Below are 15911 nucleotides of genomic sequence, written 5' to 3'. Positions count from 1 at the left end.
CCTGATAATTTATTATATTTACAACTGCATGTTTCAACATTTGAGAAGGTTCTGATAATTTCTGAACAGCAGTTGGACGACTAGTATCAAACTGAGTAGAAGGAATTTCAATTCCTTCTTCAAGTGTTTCTGGAAACATTGCTTCTCGAACACGTTGTGATCTTGTTTGGCTTAATTGTTGATTTATTTCATCAACTTGTTCATTTGTTAATCCTTGACCAAATTCTCTTTGTTCCCAGTCAAACAACATTTGATTAGTATCCATCTCTTCATCTTTACCTGTTACAGATGGAGCCTGTGTATTTGATCCAGAATGGATCCCTGAATCTACATGATATGAATTTTGTTGCCAAATCATTGTCTGTTCTTTTGGATTAGAAACTGGTACTTCGGGTGTTCCGTAATTTCGATGTAACATTGTTCTTCCTACTGCAGTGTTGGAAGGAGTATAACTCATTCTCAATTTCACCTTTAACAATTATTGAATTATTGAATTATAAAAGATTTATAATTTTTGAATTATAAAAAAAAAATATCAGTAGAATTTCCCCGCCGCGAGGGGAATCTCGTAGAATCCGGCGAAGAAAGCGCAAACTCGGGGAAAAACAAGATGGCGAAGCATCATCCCGATTTGATTTTCTGTCGCAAGCAAGCAGGCGTCGCTATTGGACGACTCTGTGAGAAATGCGATGGAAAGTGTGTGATATGTGACTCTTATGTGCGACCCTGCACTCTTGTTCGAATCTGTGATGAGTGTAATTACGGCTCGTATCAGGGACGTTGCGTGATCTGTGGAGGTCCAGGAGTGTCGGATGCCTACTACTGCAAGGAATGCACCATCAAAGAGAAGGATAGAGACGGCTGTCCGAAGATAGTCAACCTAGGAAGCTCGAAGACCGATCTGTTTTATGAGCGGAAAAAGTATGGGTTTAAAAAGAGGTGACGTCAGTGGAATCTCTGCATTTTGCGACTCGTTAAATGCCACAACATATCCTTGCTACAGAAGCACTTACTGGGAAATCTGTAACATAGTTTTGTTCTTAATATCTGCAAATGACAATAAAATTTGATCAATTTGAATTTACTTTCACTGTTTTTCGTACCATTATTCTTAATGACTGACTCATGTTCTACGATATTCAACTTTTGTCTTTTTTCCCTAAAAAAAAAAAACACTTTGTAATTAAAAATTGTCAAATATTTTGCTTTGAGATAAGATGTAAATAATAAACATCAAACTTTACTTTGTTTAATTTTGGTTTTTGGTCCCCAGTGAGGTTTGGGATTATGCTGAAATCTCACAAGTTTCAGAGATCTAGACAACGGCTCCGCTTCCGGATGAGGATCAAAATTTATCGGTGTACTAAAATTGACAAGTTTATAGAAGAGGCTAACAATGAGAACAATTAAAACAAGTTTGTTTTGTTACTTAATGTTTTTCTTGAGTATGGCTTCTCCTGGAGTACCAGTTATATCTCTCTTAACTGGGTTTAGTTTTGCCTAAAATTTTAGTGGATTTTAATAATAGAAAATATTAAAATTACCAAACTATCACTTACCCAACTTCTCACCACGTCCCAGATGACCTCGCTCGGGGCATCCGTCTTTAGTGAATCTCTACAGGTGTGAGATAGAGAAGCTCGGTAGCCGGCATTTAGTAATGCAGACCTGAGAAAATGCATCTATAAATCGAATAAATTTTTTGACGGTTAGAATGACTGAATGTGTTACCTGAATGTGAAGAGACTTGGCTGAGAGGAGGCAATGACAGATAGCAAATGTGGTAAACGATAATACAGAGGACAATTATCTAGTTCCTGTAACAAAAGCTAGTAAGAGGATGGGTCCAGAGTGATGTTTCAGAGTGAAATTCTACTTGCCTCGGAAATGACTGAAAGAATGCCTATCATTCTTTCGGTTGTGCCGTAATTATTCTTTTCACTTTTCACGGTCTTCAAAAGTTCACCAACAAAATCTTTATCGTGGAGATTATCTGTCCAAATTGGTCCCGCCAACTGAATTTGTTTCACTTTTAAGCAAACTTACTCACAAAATACATTTGAATTTAATGGAAATATTACCTGAAACTTGCATCCACAATGCTCACACAATGCTGGAGGTGGTTGCGGCAACACAGGAATTTCCCTTTGGTAAACATTCTTTATTAATTGTCTTAAGTATGCCAACGATTAAAAAAAAATTACTCACTCTCCATCCATGGTCTCTGACAAATGTTGCAAATGAAAGGTTCCACAACCAGTACAATTATAAACCATTGCCAATTTTCTGTTTGTAAAAAACAATTTGTAAAACTTATAATATCAAACCAACTTTTATTAAACAATTATGCATTATTTCTTACTCTATGCTTTTATTTGCATTGTTAGGGCTCTTGCAGACTTTTACGAATACCCTAATGTAGAAATCTGCATGCACGGAGACAAGTGGCATTATGTGACGACCATAGCGATTGGCATGAAGTTCGATACTCCGAAGAATTATTCTTAGTGCCTGGTAAATACAATGTGCATATTTATGCATGTGATATTTTGATAAAAATTACAATTGCTCATCTTACCATCTCGTGGCAGCTCGACATTCGAAGTGAGAGCGATCCGTAAATGGCATGACACTTTCTTCTGAAGCGTCCACACAAATTTGCTGTATCCGTACAAGTCACCAACAGCAGACCTAAAAACTGTTGTTAAATGTTTTGCTCGTCCATTACGATATGAAAATTCATTCTTCCATCTCACCTTTGTCAGAAATGCACTGCACAGCAGCATCAAGAAAAGACGAAGGACTCCCATAAGGATCCAAATCGACTACATGAAACTGATTTTGGAAACTTCTATGCTTATACATCAATAGCCTATGTCAGAAAGAAACAAAACAAAAAAAAAAAAACTTTAACTACTCTTCCAAAAGGAAAGTTGTCTGCCAAATTAATCAATGCACCTTTAACGGTGGTGAAGTTTAAAGAATAAAATTGTTTTTGACAGGGTTAAGAAGCATCTTTGGGCATGGATGGGTGAAAGTGGAACAACAGTGTCAGTAAGGAAGATTGAACACAAACAACAGTTGGGGAAGATGGTAGTGATTGATACAAGAGATTAAGTAGATATCACCAGACAGGAAGAAGGGAGTTGTTCTCCTTGTGTTTAAATGCATCCTATCTTGATATGGAGTGGTGAGAGATGGTTCTTTATGATCTTGGCCAACTGTCAATCTACCTCTGTACAAGGAAGGTGTGCAAAGGAAGAATGTAACAGGCTTTCCTCCTTTAATATCATCTTTACATTCAACGAGCCATCAATCTTGCGGCTTATCTGACATATGTTGTGTTGATGCCAGTCTCTTTGTTTATGGCTGGGATATAACATTCCACTGCTCCATCTGTGGGATCTTTATCAGTCTGTAAGAGGTAGTAGAGTTTGGTTGCATCACTTAACCAAAAATTTTAAGGTTCTTTAAACTTTACCCACTGTTAAATGTGCTTTGATTAATTTAACATCTACGTGTTCAAAACTTGGTAACACAATATTTGTTTTCATGCCAATCAATTCTCAAAACATACATTCAAATGAAAGTATCTTATACACTTACACAGCATCTTCACAATTTGGTATGACAGTATGATCCACTTCATTCAGTTTAATATTTTGTTTAATATCTTCCACCGCAGTTTCGGATCTATCATTTGCTGTCACGGTACTGACTCCCGGAATCTCTTTAGCATATCTGATGGATCGCAATCCAGAAGCTGCCAGAGCTTCTAAAATATGAATTCTGCCCTGTTAAAGAATATTCAGTAAACAGAAATTATCATCACAATAAATTAAGTTAGTGACCTGTTACCTTACTGCCTCCATCTGCAACATCATTATTTAAACATTTAATATTTTTTGGTACATAATTCTTAATAAATTCTTTGATAACGGCAACACTGAAAAATTTCTCGTATAAGATTGTGTTTAAAATATCAAAAATAAGGTAAGATTTTATCTCTATCAAAGGCTGCAATATGCTAACATTTCCCTAATTTGAGCAAAAACCAAAAAGTGCAAATGATCCGGGAAGAATTTTCCTTATTTCCTTTCTAGTTAAGCCGGAAACTTCAAAGAGAGTGCTTAACTGGTTTTTGAGTGTAACCTTATAATAAATTAGTTTTGTTGCACATGCTGCATATTGGACATAAAATACTGCCAAGAAATCGATTTAAGACACATCACGTAAAGAAGTTTGTGTAAGCTGCATCTATTTCAGATTATGTCAAGCAAATTAATGCTCAAAAATCAATATTGTATATTTTTTAAAAATATAAATACAACTGAATTGCTATATAATAAATTCCTACACTAGTATATAGTCTGGGCAGATCACAAATACTAAACAAAATTACAAATTATTTTTATGAAATTTCTTAAGTAATTTATGTTTAGCCTATAATTTTTTAAATTTAATTCTTTTGTGTTTTCTACAGAAATTCCTATTGTAGCATAAAAACTGATGCAACATGATACAAGTGTGCAATGCCATTTGATGCAACACTATTCTATATATAGAAGCATTTGTTTAACAAATAAGATCCCAATTAATTCTAGTTAATCATTTATCAGTTGCTGTGAAAAGAAATGAAACATGTGACTCGAGAAAACGTACTTTGAAATATAGTCTCACACCATCTTCTGATTCTGATTGCAACGAATGTATTCAACATATAATTACGACCAGTAGTTACTTGGCGATAGTTAACTTTATATATATGTGCACACTTTCCATACTATTTACCATCATATGTATTTAAGTCAGGTACAAAATAAGAGCATTTTTCTGTAATATACAGCTACCCGAGCAGACAACCACTCGGTCTAGTAATCCATCCAGTTAGGGTCTTCTTTGGCCTTGAGCCAAAATACATCATCAACAGGAACATAGGAAGTAGAAGCTGAAAGAGAAAAATGTCCCAACCACACCGGGGCCTCTGAGCCGAGCATTTCTTCAACATTTCGGAGCAAGTCCTTTGGAGGGAGAAACCTCCAAACCGAGAGCTGAGCGGATTCGGTTATGCTTGAGCATTACAAATCCCATATGCATGCTACTATGTGACATAGAGGACCCTGTACGGAAACGCTCTTAGTGTACGGGAGTCCTTAACAACACATTAAATAGCATTTATTTGACACGTGGTTAAGGACAGATTTAGGCCAAGTTACAGCTTTGTTTGTCACCATATTTAGCCAAATGATAGTTAACTAACTCCGTATGATGGGGAGATATTGTATAGAACAGGAACTTGCAAATATGCGCAAAGATTAACCCAGCTGCATACTTATAAATCATTAAACCTGTAAACTATTGCTTGAAATAAACAGAAATAGGTAACCTTAAATCCCTATTGAACTCCTGCACAGGATTATAGAATGCATCTTGAGTTAATATTATTTCTGCTTTTCCCTCTCTTATGCGTGTGCCGGGATTTTTTCTCGCCTCCGATTTAACGCAATTATCTGCTTTAACGCAAAAGGAACGCGAAATTAGTAACCGAAATCTTAAAACACGCCACATGGCTTTGAAAACATAGGGAAAAACCCTATCGGTTTATGTCGGAAGATTAAAAAGCAATTTATGCTTAATGACGATTAAATGAAATTTCCATTACAATTTATTTTTTATAAAATAAAATATTAAATATTATTAAGAATATTTTAATTGTTGTGTAAAATAATATTTTTATCAGAGAGAGGTTTTTCGGGAAATTTTCCCCGAGTAATTATAAAATTATATAATATTAGGTGGAAGTTTTCGTAAAAGGTCATCGTTATCTTTTACGATTACATCAAATTAATTCTAGTTATAAAATTAATTAATTAATTACAAAATTTTACGTATTTAATAAAATTAAAACAACTTTAAATCCCTACGGGAGGGAAAAATCTCCCGCAAATATGGCGTAGATGGGAAACACGTGTCCGTACTTACTCGTTCGTTACCGTATATAATTCTACGATAAATGAACTGTTAGGAGATAGAAATATAAATAGAGTTTTAGAAAGTATATTTTAGATTATAAAAATGGAGAAGGACGAGATTATCATCTCGAAAGATGAAGTCAAAGGAGAAGAAGTAAAAGATAATATTGTAATTGACAAAACTCCGAGCACGGTAGTGGAAGAAGGTCAAGCCAAAGTGATTTTTCCTTCGACTAACGACGTTTTTTACAACCCTGTTCAGGAATTCAATCGTGATATGAGGTTAGTGTCATTTTAAATACGTTTTCTCGTTGTATTCTCTTGAAATACAATGAGACAGTCTAGATGAATCACACTATATTAACGCAAACAGGCAGTTATCTCTTTAACAGTTGTTAAACCTTCATTTTACACTAATAACGAAATACAGTTTATACATAGAAATGAATTTAGGGATAATGAAATATATTTGTCCATGTGGAGTACAGTGAAGACGGACTGGACATGTTAGCATCGAAGCCGCACGAATATTGGTTCATTCTTGTCTCCNGCAGTGTTTCTCAAACTTTTTTGTCAGGTGGCACACTTGAAATTATTAAACAAAATTCACGGCACCCCTATTATTATTATTTATTATTTTGCTTTTTACGGTTAGTAAAGATATGAAGGATGAGAAGACTTTGAAAAAAATAAAAGTTTTTTATTAAAGTAAGTTTATTTCCAAACAACACAAAAGCATTCAAAACAAAAGTTATTATTATAAAGGTATCTTTTAATTATTTATTTAATTTAATACTTTAATTCAATTATTTTAAGTAATTTTAATTTAATTATTTAAAAATTTCGCGGCACCCTTGTGGCGTTCTTGCGGCACCCTAAGGTGCCGCGGCACCCGCTTTGAGAACCACTGGTTTAGACTTAAGTTTGGTTAATGGTTGTAGGCTTTGTTTACGTTACACAGACCATGTGCTTGTAGTGTTAATTACATGCTATTTTCTACTAAAATGAAATTATGGCATTTTTATTACATTTCTTAGGACAACACTAGGTGCTATGACTAGTTAGATATAATTTTATAGCATAAATCCATTTTCATTTATAGTTTCCTTGATTTTACATCAGTTTACTCAATCTATATGATGCTTTTCAATTATGGTGAACTCCTGTATAATGTGCTCCCCAGTAATGCAGTGAAAGAATTGCAACTAGTACTCGCACAAACTTTGTTTTGTTGTCCACAGGTATACAGTTTCTTCTTCAACTTCTATGCCTAAGTTTAAACTTGAGTAAAATAGTCTGATAATACATGTCTTGATAATGTGATTTTCTGTAACGCAGAACGTATCCTTCGCATTGTATGGAACTCTGCCATATATTTCTGTTTGGCACTTGCCTTGCTTTTAAATAATGAGAGTTTTGGGTTTTTGTTTCATTTAGATCTAATGCTAGTATACACTCATTTTTAGTAATATTAGGTTTTTATATGCACTGGCAAGTGAAAAAAGGTTGCAGTTTATTTTAAGGTGGTGTAACTCATGCCGTAACCAATTATCAGTTTTTATTGTGTCTGGCATGGCTACTTCTGTCTCTTCTTCCATTTTAAATAGCATTAAAAATTCAAAGTAGTTTCATGTAAATAGAATGCATCATAAATTTCGTACATTAAATTTATTTTATTTCCTTAGGACAAGCATACTTGCTAAATTACAAATGTAAATAAATTAAGAATGATGATACTCGTAATAAGGACATTTGATTATTGTCTGTGCTCTGTTTTAACTATTTTACTTTTAATTGCAGAGAGACGGCTGTCCGAAGATAGTCAACCTAGGAAGCAACTCATTTCATCAATATGTCTTTGAACTGTGTTGTTGCTCAAAGGAATTTTTTGGTTTGTGTAGAACAGTTCTTAAAACCTCTTCAATGGCTGCCAAAATTAATTGTTCTCCTGATAGTATGTGGTTTTCCAGATTTTGCTATAAGTAGCGAGATATTGTAATACGCCAACAAACCATCATTGTTTGTTTGTGACGTTGAAGCAAACATATTATCCCTTGTGGGTCTTGTGAAGTTTTTCTTTAAGTATTTGAAAGTATTTCAAATTNTTCTCTGATAGTATGTGGTTTTCCAGATTTTGCTATAAGTAGCGAGATATTGTAATACGCCAACAAACCATCATTGTTTGTTTGTGACGTTGAAGCAAACATATTATCCCTTGTGGGTCTTGTGAAGTTTTTCTTTAAGTATTTGAAAGTATTTCAAATTCTTTGCCTGTTTTATCAGGGTGACACCTTCTCAAATGATCCTCTGGCTTGGATGGTTTCGTAGCCTCATTATTCAAAACTTTGTTGCATAAAAGGCACATAGGCAATTGTTTGTCCGACAATGATGGAACGAAGCCAAATTTCAAATAATCAACACTGTACTTTCTACATTTCTTTTTAGATTTGGCCATGTTTAGTATCAGTTATCTGTGGACAAAAATTAAGCTATTTAAATATGATAAGACATAGCATTCAAAATTGATCCCTGATGTAAAACTTTATTTTAATTTAATCTTTAGATATCTTTTTTATGTATATAGAGAGGAATCATGTACCATAGAATCTTGTTTTTAAAGATAGAGAAATATATAATACTGATTGCTAAAACTTTGGAAAAAAAAATCTATTAAAGAATATTCCTGTGATTGTGGTTGACTTGAATATTGAATTACTATTACCTCAAGTTATGATCAGTGTATCTATGCAATTGGAGGAACTACAAAAACAAATTATAAAAAAATAATTGACTTATCTCTCAAACAAGATGACATTGATTCGCTTTAATGTGTACCTAACTACCTATTTATATTTTTAAAAATATTTGCTTAACACTTTTCAAAATTCTGAAATGAAATGAACAGTGTTTGTCTCTGACATTCATATTTATAATTGACGAATTAAACAAGTCTGTACAAGTACAACTGGTACAAGTCTGCACTGTCCTTGCAAAGCTCTGGTACAAGTCTGGACAAGTGTTGCCACTTCACACATGCACACAATATATTGATACTAGTATCAAGTGTGCAAGTTTTTACAAGTTACAAGTGTTGCTACCACAAAACAAATAGCCTACTTGCACAATTTTATGAAATATACTTAATTAATATGTAATTGAGTGTATTAAAATAATTGTTCATATATTTGAAGTTTAGACTATTCACAAAAATATAACATTTTTGAGTCTATCTTTTAATCCTTTAATCCAACCACAGAAGTAACAGTTACAATGGTTTTGAAGAATAAACTTCTTTAACAAAGGTAAAAATAGGTAAAAAATTCACAAAGTTAAAAACGATCAAGTGTCAGTCTTTTTATTACAGGATCTGACACCTTTACATTAAAAACCAAAAATAATTCTTCTCACCATACTATTCTTATCCAATTTATAACTGCTTCTAGCCCTCTGGTGGTAGGTTTGAGTTGTCGGATCCACTAATAAAAGGCTGATCGTTTTTAACTTTGTGAAATTTTTACCTATTTTTACCTTTGTTAAAGAAGTTTATTCTTCAAAATCATTGTAACTGTTACTTCTGTGGTTGGATTAAAGGATTAAAAGCTAGACTCAAAAATGTTATATTTTTGTGAATAGTCTAAACTTCAAATATATGAAGAAAAAATAGCCCGAGTCAATGTGAAAATTGTAAAAATAATTGTTTACTATGAAATTTATAATAATTCTTAAACAGTTTGATATACAGTATGTATAAGAAAATAATAACTTAAATTTCAATAACAAAAACATAATAATAATTTTATAAGTAAAATGAAATAGGTTGATTGAAGTCAAGAGAATATTCTAACAATTAGCATTAATTAAAATTCAAAGCAATTAAGTTGTTGGTTTGACCTGTCGTCGGAAAAAGATCTCATCATCAGTCTCGGAATTTTCCCATGATTAAAGCATGGAGTCATAGTTTTCCAAATCTAGCTCCAAATCTTCATGCTTCATAATCATTTATGTTTTAAAAATTTTTACTTCATAGGTAATTTATATGTCTATTATAAGAAAGTATTATGTAACTACATAACAACTTAATATCTGTGTTATGTGAATTATTCGATTTATGGAAAGCCAAAATTTTGGTCACGACCTGATTAAGTGGGATCCATTCTCGTGAATCCCCATTTACATCTCGTGCATCCCCAATGTTTGTTTTTGCTGACATGGACCCCTTGCAGTTCAGAGTCGACCCCTAGGGGTTGATATAGACCACTTTGGTTTTATTCGTTTAGACTTAAGTTTGGTTAATGGTTGTAGGCTTTGTTTACGTTACACAGACCATGTGCTTGTAGTGTTAATTACATGCTATTTTCTACTAAAATGAAATTATGGCATTTTTATTACATTTCTTAGGACAACACTAGGTGCTATGACTAGTTAGATATAATTTTATAGCATAAATCCATTTTCATTTATAGTTTCCTTGATTTTACATCAGTTTACTCAATCTATATGATGCTTTTCAATTATGGTGAACTCCTGTATAATGTGCTCCCCAGTAATGCAGTGAAAGAATTGCAACTAGTACTCGCACAAACTTTGTTTTGTTGTCCACAGGTATACAGTTTCTTCTTCAACTTCTATGCCTAAGTTTAAACTTGAGTAAAATAGTCTGATAATACATGTCTTGATAATGTGATTTTCTGTAACGCAGAACGTATCCTTCGCATTGTATGGAACTCTGCCATATATTTCTGTTTGGCACTTGCCTTGCTTTTAAATAATGAGAGTTTTGGGTTTTTGTTTCATTTAGATCTAATGCTAGTATACACTCATTTTTAGTAATATTAGGTTTTTATATGCACTGGCAAGTGAAAAAAGGTTGCAGTTTATTTTAAGGTGGTGTAACTCATGCCGTAACCAATTATCAGTTTTTATTGTGTCTGGCATGGCTACTTCTGTCTCTTCTTCCATTTTAAATAGCATTAAAAATTCAAAGTAGTTTCATGTAAATAGAATGCATCATAAATTTCGTACATTAAATTTATTTTATTTCCTTAGGACAAGCATACTTGCTAAATTACAAATGTAAATAAATTAAGAATGATGATACTCGTAATAAGGACATTTGATTATTGTCTGTGCTCTGTTTTAACTATTTTACTTTTAATTGCAGAGAGACGGCTGTCCGAAGATAGTCAACCTAGGAAGCTCGAAGACCGATCTGTTTTATGAGCGGAAAAAGTATGGGTTTAAAAAGAGGTGACGTCAGTGGAATCTCTGCATTTTGCGACTCGTTAAATGCCACAACATATCCTTGCTACAGAAGCACTTACTGGGAAATCTGTAACATAGTTTTGTTCTTAATATCTGCAAATGACAATAAAATTTGATCAATTTGAATTTACTTTCACTGTTTTTCGTACCATTATTCTTAATGACTGACTCATGTTCTACGATATTCAACTTTTGTCTTTTTTCCCTAAAAAAAAAAAACACTTTGTAATTAAAAATTGTCAAATATTTTGCTTTGAGATAAGATGTAAATAATAAACATCAAACTTTACTTTGTTTAATTTTGGTTTTTGGTCCCCAGTGAGGTTTGGGATTATGCTGAAATCTCACAAGTTTCAGAGATCTAGACAACGGCTCCGCTTCCGGATGAGGATCAAAATTTATCGGTGTACTAAAATTGACAAGTTTATAGAAGAGGCTAACAATGAGAACAATTAAAACAAGTTTGTTTTGTTACTTAATGTTTTTCTTGAGTATGGCTTCTCCTGGAGTACCAGTTATATCTCTCTTAACTGGGTTTAGTTTTGCCTAAAATTTTAGTGGATTTTAATAATAGAAAATATTAAAATTACCAAACTATCACTTACCCAACTTCTCACCACGTCCCAGATGACCTCGCTCGGGGCATCCGTCTTTAGTGAATCTCTACAGGTGTGAGATAGAGAAGCTCGGTAGCCGGCATTTAGTAATGCAGACCTGAGAAAATGCATCTATAAATCGAATAAATTTTTTGACGGTTAGAATGACTGAATGTGTTACCTGAATGTGAAGAGACTTGGCTGAGAGGAGGCAATGACAGATAGCAAATGTGGTAAACGATAATACAGAGGACAATTATCTAGTTCCTGTAACAAAAGCTAGTAAGAGGATGGGTCCAGAGTGATGTTTCAGAGTGAAATTCTACTTGCCTCGGAAATGACTGAAAGAATGCCTATCATTCTTTCGGTTGTGCCGTAATTATTCTTTTCACTTTTCACGGTCTTCAAAAGTTCACCAACAAAATCTTTATCGTGGAGATTATCTGTCCAAATTGGTCCCGCCAACTGAATTTGTTTCACTTTTAAGCAAACTTACTCACAAAATACATTTGAATTTAATGGAAATATTACCTGAAACTTGCATCCACAATGCTCACACAATGCTGGAGGTGGTTGCGGCAACACAGGAATTTCCCTTTGGTAAACATTCTTTATTAATTGTCTTAAGTATGCCAACGATTAAAAAAAAATTACTCACTCTCCATCCATGGTCTCTGACAAATGTTGCAAATGAAAGGTTCCACAACCAGTGCAATTATAAACCATTGCCAATTTTCTGTTTGTAAAAAACAATTTGTAAAACTTATAATATCAAACCAACTTTTATTAAACAATTATGCATTATTTCTTACTCTATGCTTTTATTTGCATTGTTAGGGCTCTTGCAGACTTTTACGAATACCCTAATGTAGAAATCTGCATGCACGGAGACAAGTGGCATTATGTGACGACCATAGCGATTGGCATGAAGTTCGATACTCCGAAGAATTATTCTTAGTGCCTGGTAAATACAATGTGCATATTTATGCATGTGATATTTTGATAAAAATTACAATTGCTCATCTTACCATCTCGTGGCAGCTCGACATTCGAAGTGAGAGCGATCCGTAAATGGCATGACACTTTCTTCTGAAGCGTCCACACAAATTTGCTGTATCCGTACAAGTCACCAACAGCAGACCTAAAAACTGTTGTTAAATGTTTTGCTCGTCCATTACGATATGAAAATTCATTCTTCCATCTCACCTTTGTCAGAAATGCACTGCACAGCAGCATCAAGAAAAGACGAAGGACTCCCATAAGGATCCAAATCGACTACATGAAACTGATTTTGGAAACTTCTATGCTTATACATCAATAGCCTATGTCAGAAAGAAACAAAACAAAAAAAAAAAAACTTTAACTACTCTTCCAAAAGGAAAGTTGTCTGCCAAATTAATCAATGCACCTTTAACGGTGGTGAAGTTTAAAGAATAAAATTGTTTTTGACAGGGTTAAGAAGCATCTTTGGGCATGGATGGGTGAAAGTGGAACAACAGTGTCAGTAAGGAAGATTGAACACAAACAACAGTTGGGGAAGATGGTAGTGATTGATACAAGAGATTAAGTAGATATCACCAGACAGGAAGAAGGGAGTTGTTCTCCTTGTGTTTAAATGCATCCTATCTTGATATGGAGTGGTGAGAGATGGTTCTTTATGATCTTGGCCAACTGTCAATCTACCTCTGTACAAGGAAGGTGTGCAAAGGAAGAATGTAACAGGCTTTCCTCCTTTAATATCATCTTTACATTCAACGAGCCATCAATCTTGCGGCTTATCTGACATATGTTGTGTTGATGCCAGTCTCTTTGTTTATGGCTGGGATATAACATTCCACTGCTCCATCTGTGGGATCTTTATCAGTCTGTAAGAGGTAGTAGAGTTTGGTTGCATCACTTAACCAAAAATTTTAAGGTTCTTTAAACTTTACCCACTGTTAAATGTGCTTTGATTAATTTAACATCTACGTGTTCAAAACTTGGTAACACAATATTTGTTTTCATGCCAATCAATTCTCAAAACATACATTCAAATGAAAGTATCTTATACACTTACACAGCATCTTCACAATTTGGTATGACAGTATGATCCACTTCATTCAGTTTAATATTTTGTTTAATATCTTCCACCGCAGTTTCGGATCTATCATTTGCTGTCACGGTACTGACTCCCGGAATCTCTTTAGCATATCTGATGGATCGCAATCCAGAAGCTGCCAGAGCTTCTAAAATATGAATTCTGCCCTGTTAAAGAATATTCAGTAAACAGAAATTATCATCACAATAAATTAAGTTAGTGACCTGTTACCTTACTGCCTCCATCTGCAACATCATTATTTAAACATTTAATATTTTTTGGTACATAATTCTTAATAAATTCTTTGATAACGGCAACACTGAAAAATTTCTCGTATAAGATTGTGTTTAAAATATCAAAAATAAGGTAAGATTTTATCTCTATCAAAGGCTGCAATATGCTAACATTTCCCTAATTTGAGCAAAAACCAAAAAGTGCAAATGATCCGGGAAGAATTTTCCTTATTTCCTTTCTAGTTAAGCCGGAAACTTCAAAGAGAGTGCTTAACTGGTTTTTGAGTGTAACCTTATAATAAATTAGTTTTGTTGCACATGCTGCATATTGGACATAAAATACTGCCAAGAAATCGATTTAAGACACATCACGTAAAGAAGTTTGTGTAAGCTGCATCTATTTCAGATTATGTCAAGCAAATTAATGCTCAAAAATCAATATTGTATATTTTTTAAAAATATAAATACAACTGAATTGCTATATAATAAATTCCTACACTAGTATATAGTCTGGGCAGATCACAAATACTAAACAAAATTACAAATTATTTTTATGAAATTTCTTAAGTAATTTATGTTTAGCCTATAATTTTTTAAATTTAATTCTTTTGTGTTTTCTACAGAAATTCCTATTGTAGCATAAAAACTGATGCAACATGATACAAGTGTGCAATGCCATTTGATGCAACACTATTCTATATATAGAAGCATTTGTTTAACAAATAAGATCCCAATTAATTCTAGTTAATCATTTATCAGTTGCTGTGAAAAGAAATGAAACATGTGACTCGAGAAAACGTACTTTGAAATATAGTCTCACACCATCTTCTGATTCTGATTGCAACGAATGTATTCAACATATAATTACGACCAGTAGTTACTTGGCGATAGTTAACTTTATATATATGTGCACACTTTCCATACTATTTACCATCATATGTATTTAAGTCAGGTACAAAATAAGAGCATTTTTCTGTAATATACAGCTACCCGAGCAGACAACCACTCGGTCTAGTAATCCATCCAGTTAGGGTCTTCTTTGGCCTTGAGCCAAAATACATCATCAACAGGAACATAGGAAGTAGAAGCTGAAAGAGAAAAATGTCCCAACCACACCGGGGCCTCTGAGCCGAGCATTTCTTCAACATTTCGGAGCAAGTCCTTTGGAGGGAGAAACCTCCAAACCGAGAGCTGAGCGGATTCGGTTATGCTTGAGCATTACAAATCCCATATGCATGCTACTATGTGACATAGAGGACCCTGTACGGAAACGCTCTTAGTGTACGGGAGTCCTTAACAACACATTAAATAGCATTTATTTGACACGTGGTTAAGGACAGATTTAGGCCAAGTTACAGCTTTGTTTGTCACCATATTTAGCCAAATGATAGTTAACTAACTCCGTATGATGGGGAGATATTGTATAGAACAGGAACTTGCAAATATGCGCAAAGATTAACCCAGCTGCATACTTATAAATCATTAAACCTGTAAACTATTGCTTGAAATAAACAGAAATAGGTAACCTTAAATCCCTATTGAACTCCTGCACAGGATTATAGAATGCATCTTGAGTTAATATTATTTCTGCTTTTCCCTCTCTTATGCGTGTGCCGGGATTTTTTCTCGCCTCCGATTTAACGCAATTATCTGCTTTAACGCAAAAGGAACGCGAAATTAGTAACCGAAATCTTAAAACACGCCACATGGCTTTGAAAACATAGGGAAAAACCCTATCGGTTTATGTCGGAAGATTAAAAAGCAATTTATG

At 33.8% G+C, this 15911-nt stretch overlaps 4 protein-coding genes across 9 annotated transcripts; 1 reads left to right on the top strand and 3 right to left on the bottom strand.

Annotated features, from left to right (window-relative positions):
• Window positions 1-4: 4 nt before the first annotated feature.
• LOC111628354 (armadillo segment polarity protein-like) lies at window positions 5-506 on the bottom strand (the record flags this gene model as incomplete). The annotated part of the gene is made up of 1 exon (XM_023372124.1): window positions 5-506. A coding segment is annotated over exon 1 (453 nt), but the record flags the coding sequence as incomplete, so codon positions are not given.
• Window positions 507-574: 68 nt separating this feature from the next.
• LOC111628366 (PHD finger-like domain-containing protein 5A) lies at window positions 575-1085 on the top strand. The gene has a single exon (XM_023372136.1). The coding sequence runs from the start codon at window positions 611-613 to the stop codon at window positions 941-943; it is 333 nt and encodes a 110-aa protein (XP_023227904.1). The 5' UTR covers window positions 575-610; the 3' UTR covers window positions 944-1085.
• LOC111628363 (tRNA (guanine(26)-N(2))-dimethyltransferase-like) lies at window positions 882-5569 on the bottom strand. Of its 3 annotated transcripts, XM_023372132.1 has the most exons (15): window positions 5387-5569; window positions 3859-3946; window positions 3607-3794; window positions 2757-2872; window positions 2579-2691; window positions 2363-2511; window positions 2209-2286; window positions 2082-2145; window positions 1881-2015; window positions 1732-1817; window positions 1560-1668; window positions 1430-1500; window positions 1245-1363; window positions 1104-1159; window positions 882-1021 (listed from the first exon to the last, which is right to left on the bottom strand). In XM_023372132.1, exons 1-14 carry the CDS (start codon window positions 5566-5568, stop codon window positions 1140-1142), a joined length of 1518 nt encoding a protein of 505 aa, XP_023227900.1. In that variant the 5' UTR covers window position 5569; the 3' UTR covers window positions 882-1021; window positions 1104-1139. The 3 variants fall into 3 exon arrangements, 2 of the variants coding, with proteins under 2 accessions (XP_023227900.1, XP_023227901.1); XR_002757162.1 differs by lacking the exons at window positions 882-1021; window positions 1104-1159; window positions 1245-1363 and having other exon boundaries at window positions 1466-1500; window positions 1560-1682; XM_023372133.1 differs by lacking the exons at window positions 882-1021; window positions 1104-1159; window positions 1245-1363; window positions 1430-1500 and having other exon boundaries at window positions 1520-1682.
• Window positions 5570-6918: 1349 nt separating this feature from the next.
• Window positions 6919-15849, bottom strand: LOC111628364 (tRNA (guanine(26)-N(2))-dimethyltransferase-like). Of its 4 annotated transcripts, XR_002757163.1 has the most exons (16): window positions 15667-15849; window positions 14139-14226; window positions 13887-14074; window positions 13037-13152; window positions 12859-12971; window positions 12643-12791; window positions 12489-12566; window positions 12362-12425; window positions 12161-12295; window positions 12012-12097; window positions 11840-11948; window positions 11710-11780; window positions 11525-11643; window positions 11384-11439; window positions 11161-11301; window positions 6919-7799 (listed from the first exon to the last, which is right to left on the bottom strand). XR_002757163.1 is itself a non-coding variant. In XM_023372134.1 (15 exons), exons 1-14 carry the CDS (start codon window positions 15846-15848, stop codon window positions 11420-11422), a joined length of 1518 nt encoding a protein of 505 aa, XP_023227902.1. In that variant the 5' UTR covers window position 15849; the 3' UTR covers window positions 9776-11301; window positions 11384-11419. The 4 variants fall into 4 exon arrangements, 2 of the variants coding, with proteins under 2 accessions (XP_023227902.1, XP_023227903.1); XM_023372134.1 differs by lacking the exon at window positions 6919-7799 and having other exon boundaries at window positions 9776-11301; XR_002757164.1 differs by lacking the exons at window positions 6919-7799; window positions 11161-11301; window positions 11384-11439; window positions 11525-11643 and having other exon boundaries at window positions 11746-11780; window positions 11840-11962.
• Window positions 15850-15911: the final 62 nt, after the last annotated feature.

The sequence above is a fragment of the Centruroides sculpturatus genome, unplaced genomic scaffold (assembly GCF_000671375.1).
Source record: "Centruroides sculpturatus isolate CEXI.00-Female unplaced genomic scaffold, Cexi_2.0 scaffold574, whole genome shotgun sequence".
Classification (NCBI taxonomy): domain Eukaryota; kingdom Metazoa; phylum Arthropoda; class Arachnida; order Scorpiones; family Buthidae; genus Centruroides; species Centruroides sculpturatus.
Note: the sequence above shows the minus strand (reverse complement) of the source record. Positions and strands in the feature narration are given on the sequence as shown.

Bases quoted from the DNA above. Each gene is read 5' to 3' on its own strand.
- LOC111628366 (XM_023372136.1), top strand. From the start codon at position 611: ATGGCGAAGCATCATCCCGATTTGATTTTCTGTCGCAAGCAAGCAGGC.
- LOC111628363 (XM_023372132.1), bottom strand. From the start codon at position 5,568: ATGTGGCGTGTTTTAAGATTTCGGTTACTAATTTCGCGTTCCTTTTGC. The intron at 2,016-2,081 runs GTAATATTTCCA...AAACAAATTCAG, and splicing joins ATTGTGGATGCAAGTTTCAG to TTGGCGGGACCAATTTGGAC. The intron at 1,501-1,559 runs GTAAGTGATAGT...CTAAAATTTTAG, and splicing joins GGGACGTGGTGAGAAGTTGG to GCAAAACTAAACCCAGTTAA.
- LOC111628364 (XM_023372134.1), bottom strand. From the start codon at position 15,848: ATGTGGCGTGTTTTAAGATTTCGGTTACTAATTTCGCGTTCCTTTTGC. The intron at 14,075-14,138 runs GTAACAGGTCAC...ATTCTTTAACAG, and splicing joins TTGCAGATGGAGGCAGTAAG to GGCAGAATTCATATTTTAGA. The intron at 11,440-11,524 runs GTAAAGTTTGAT...TTTTTTTTTTAG, and splicing joins AAAAACCAAAATTAAACAAA to GGAAAAAAGACAAAAGTTGA.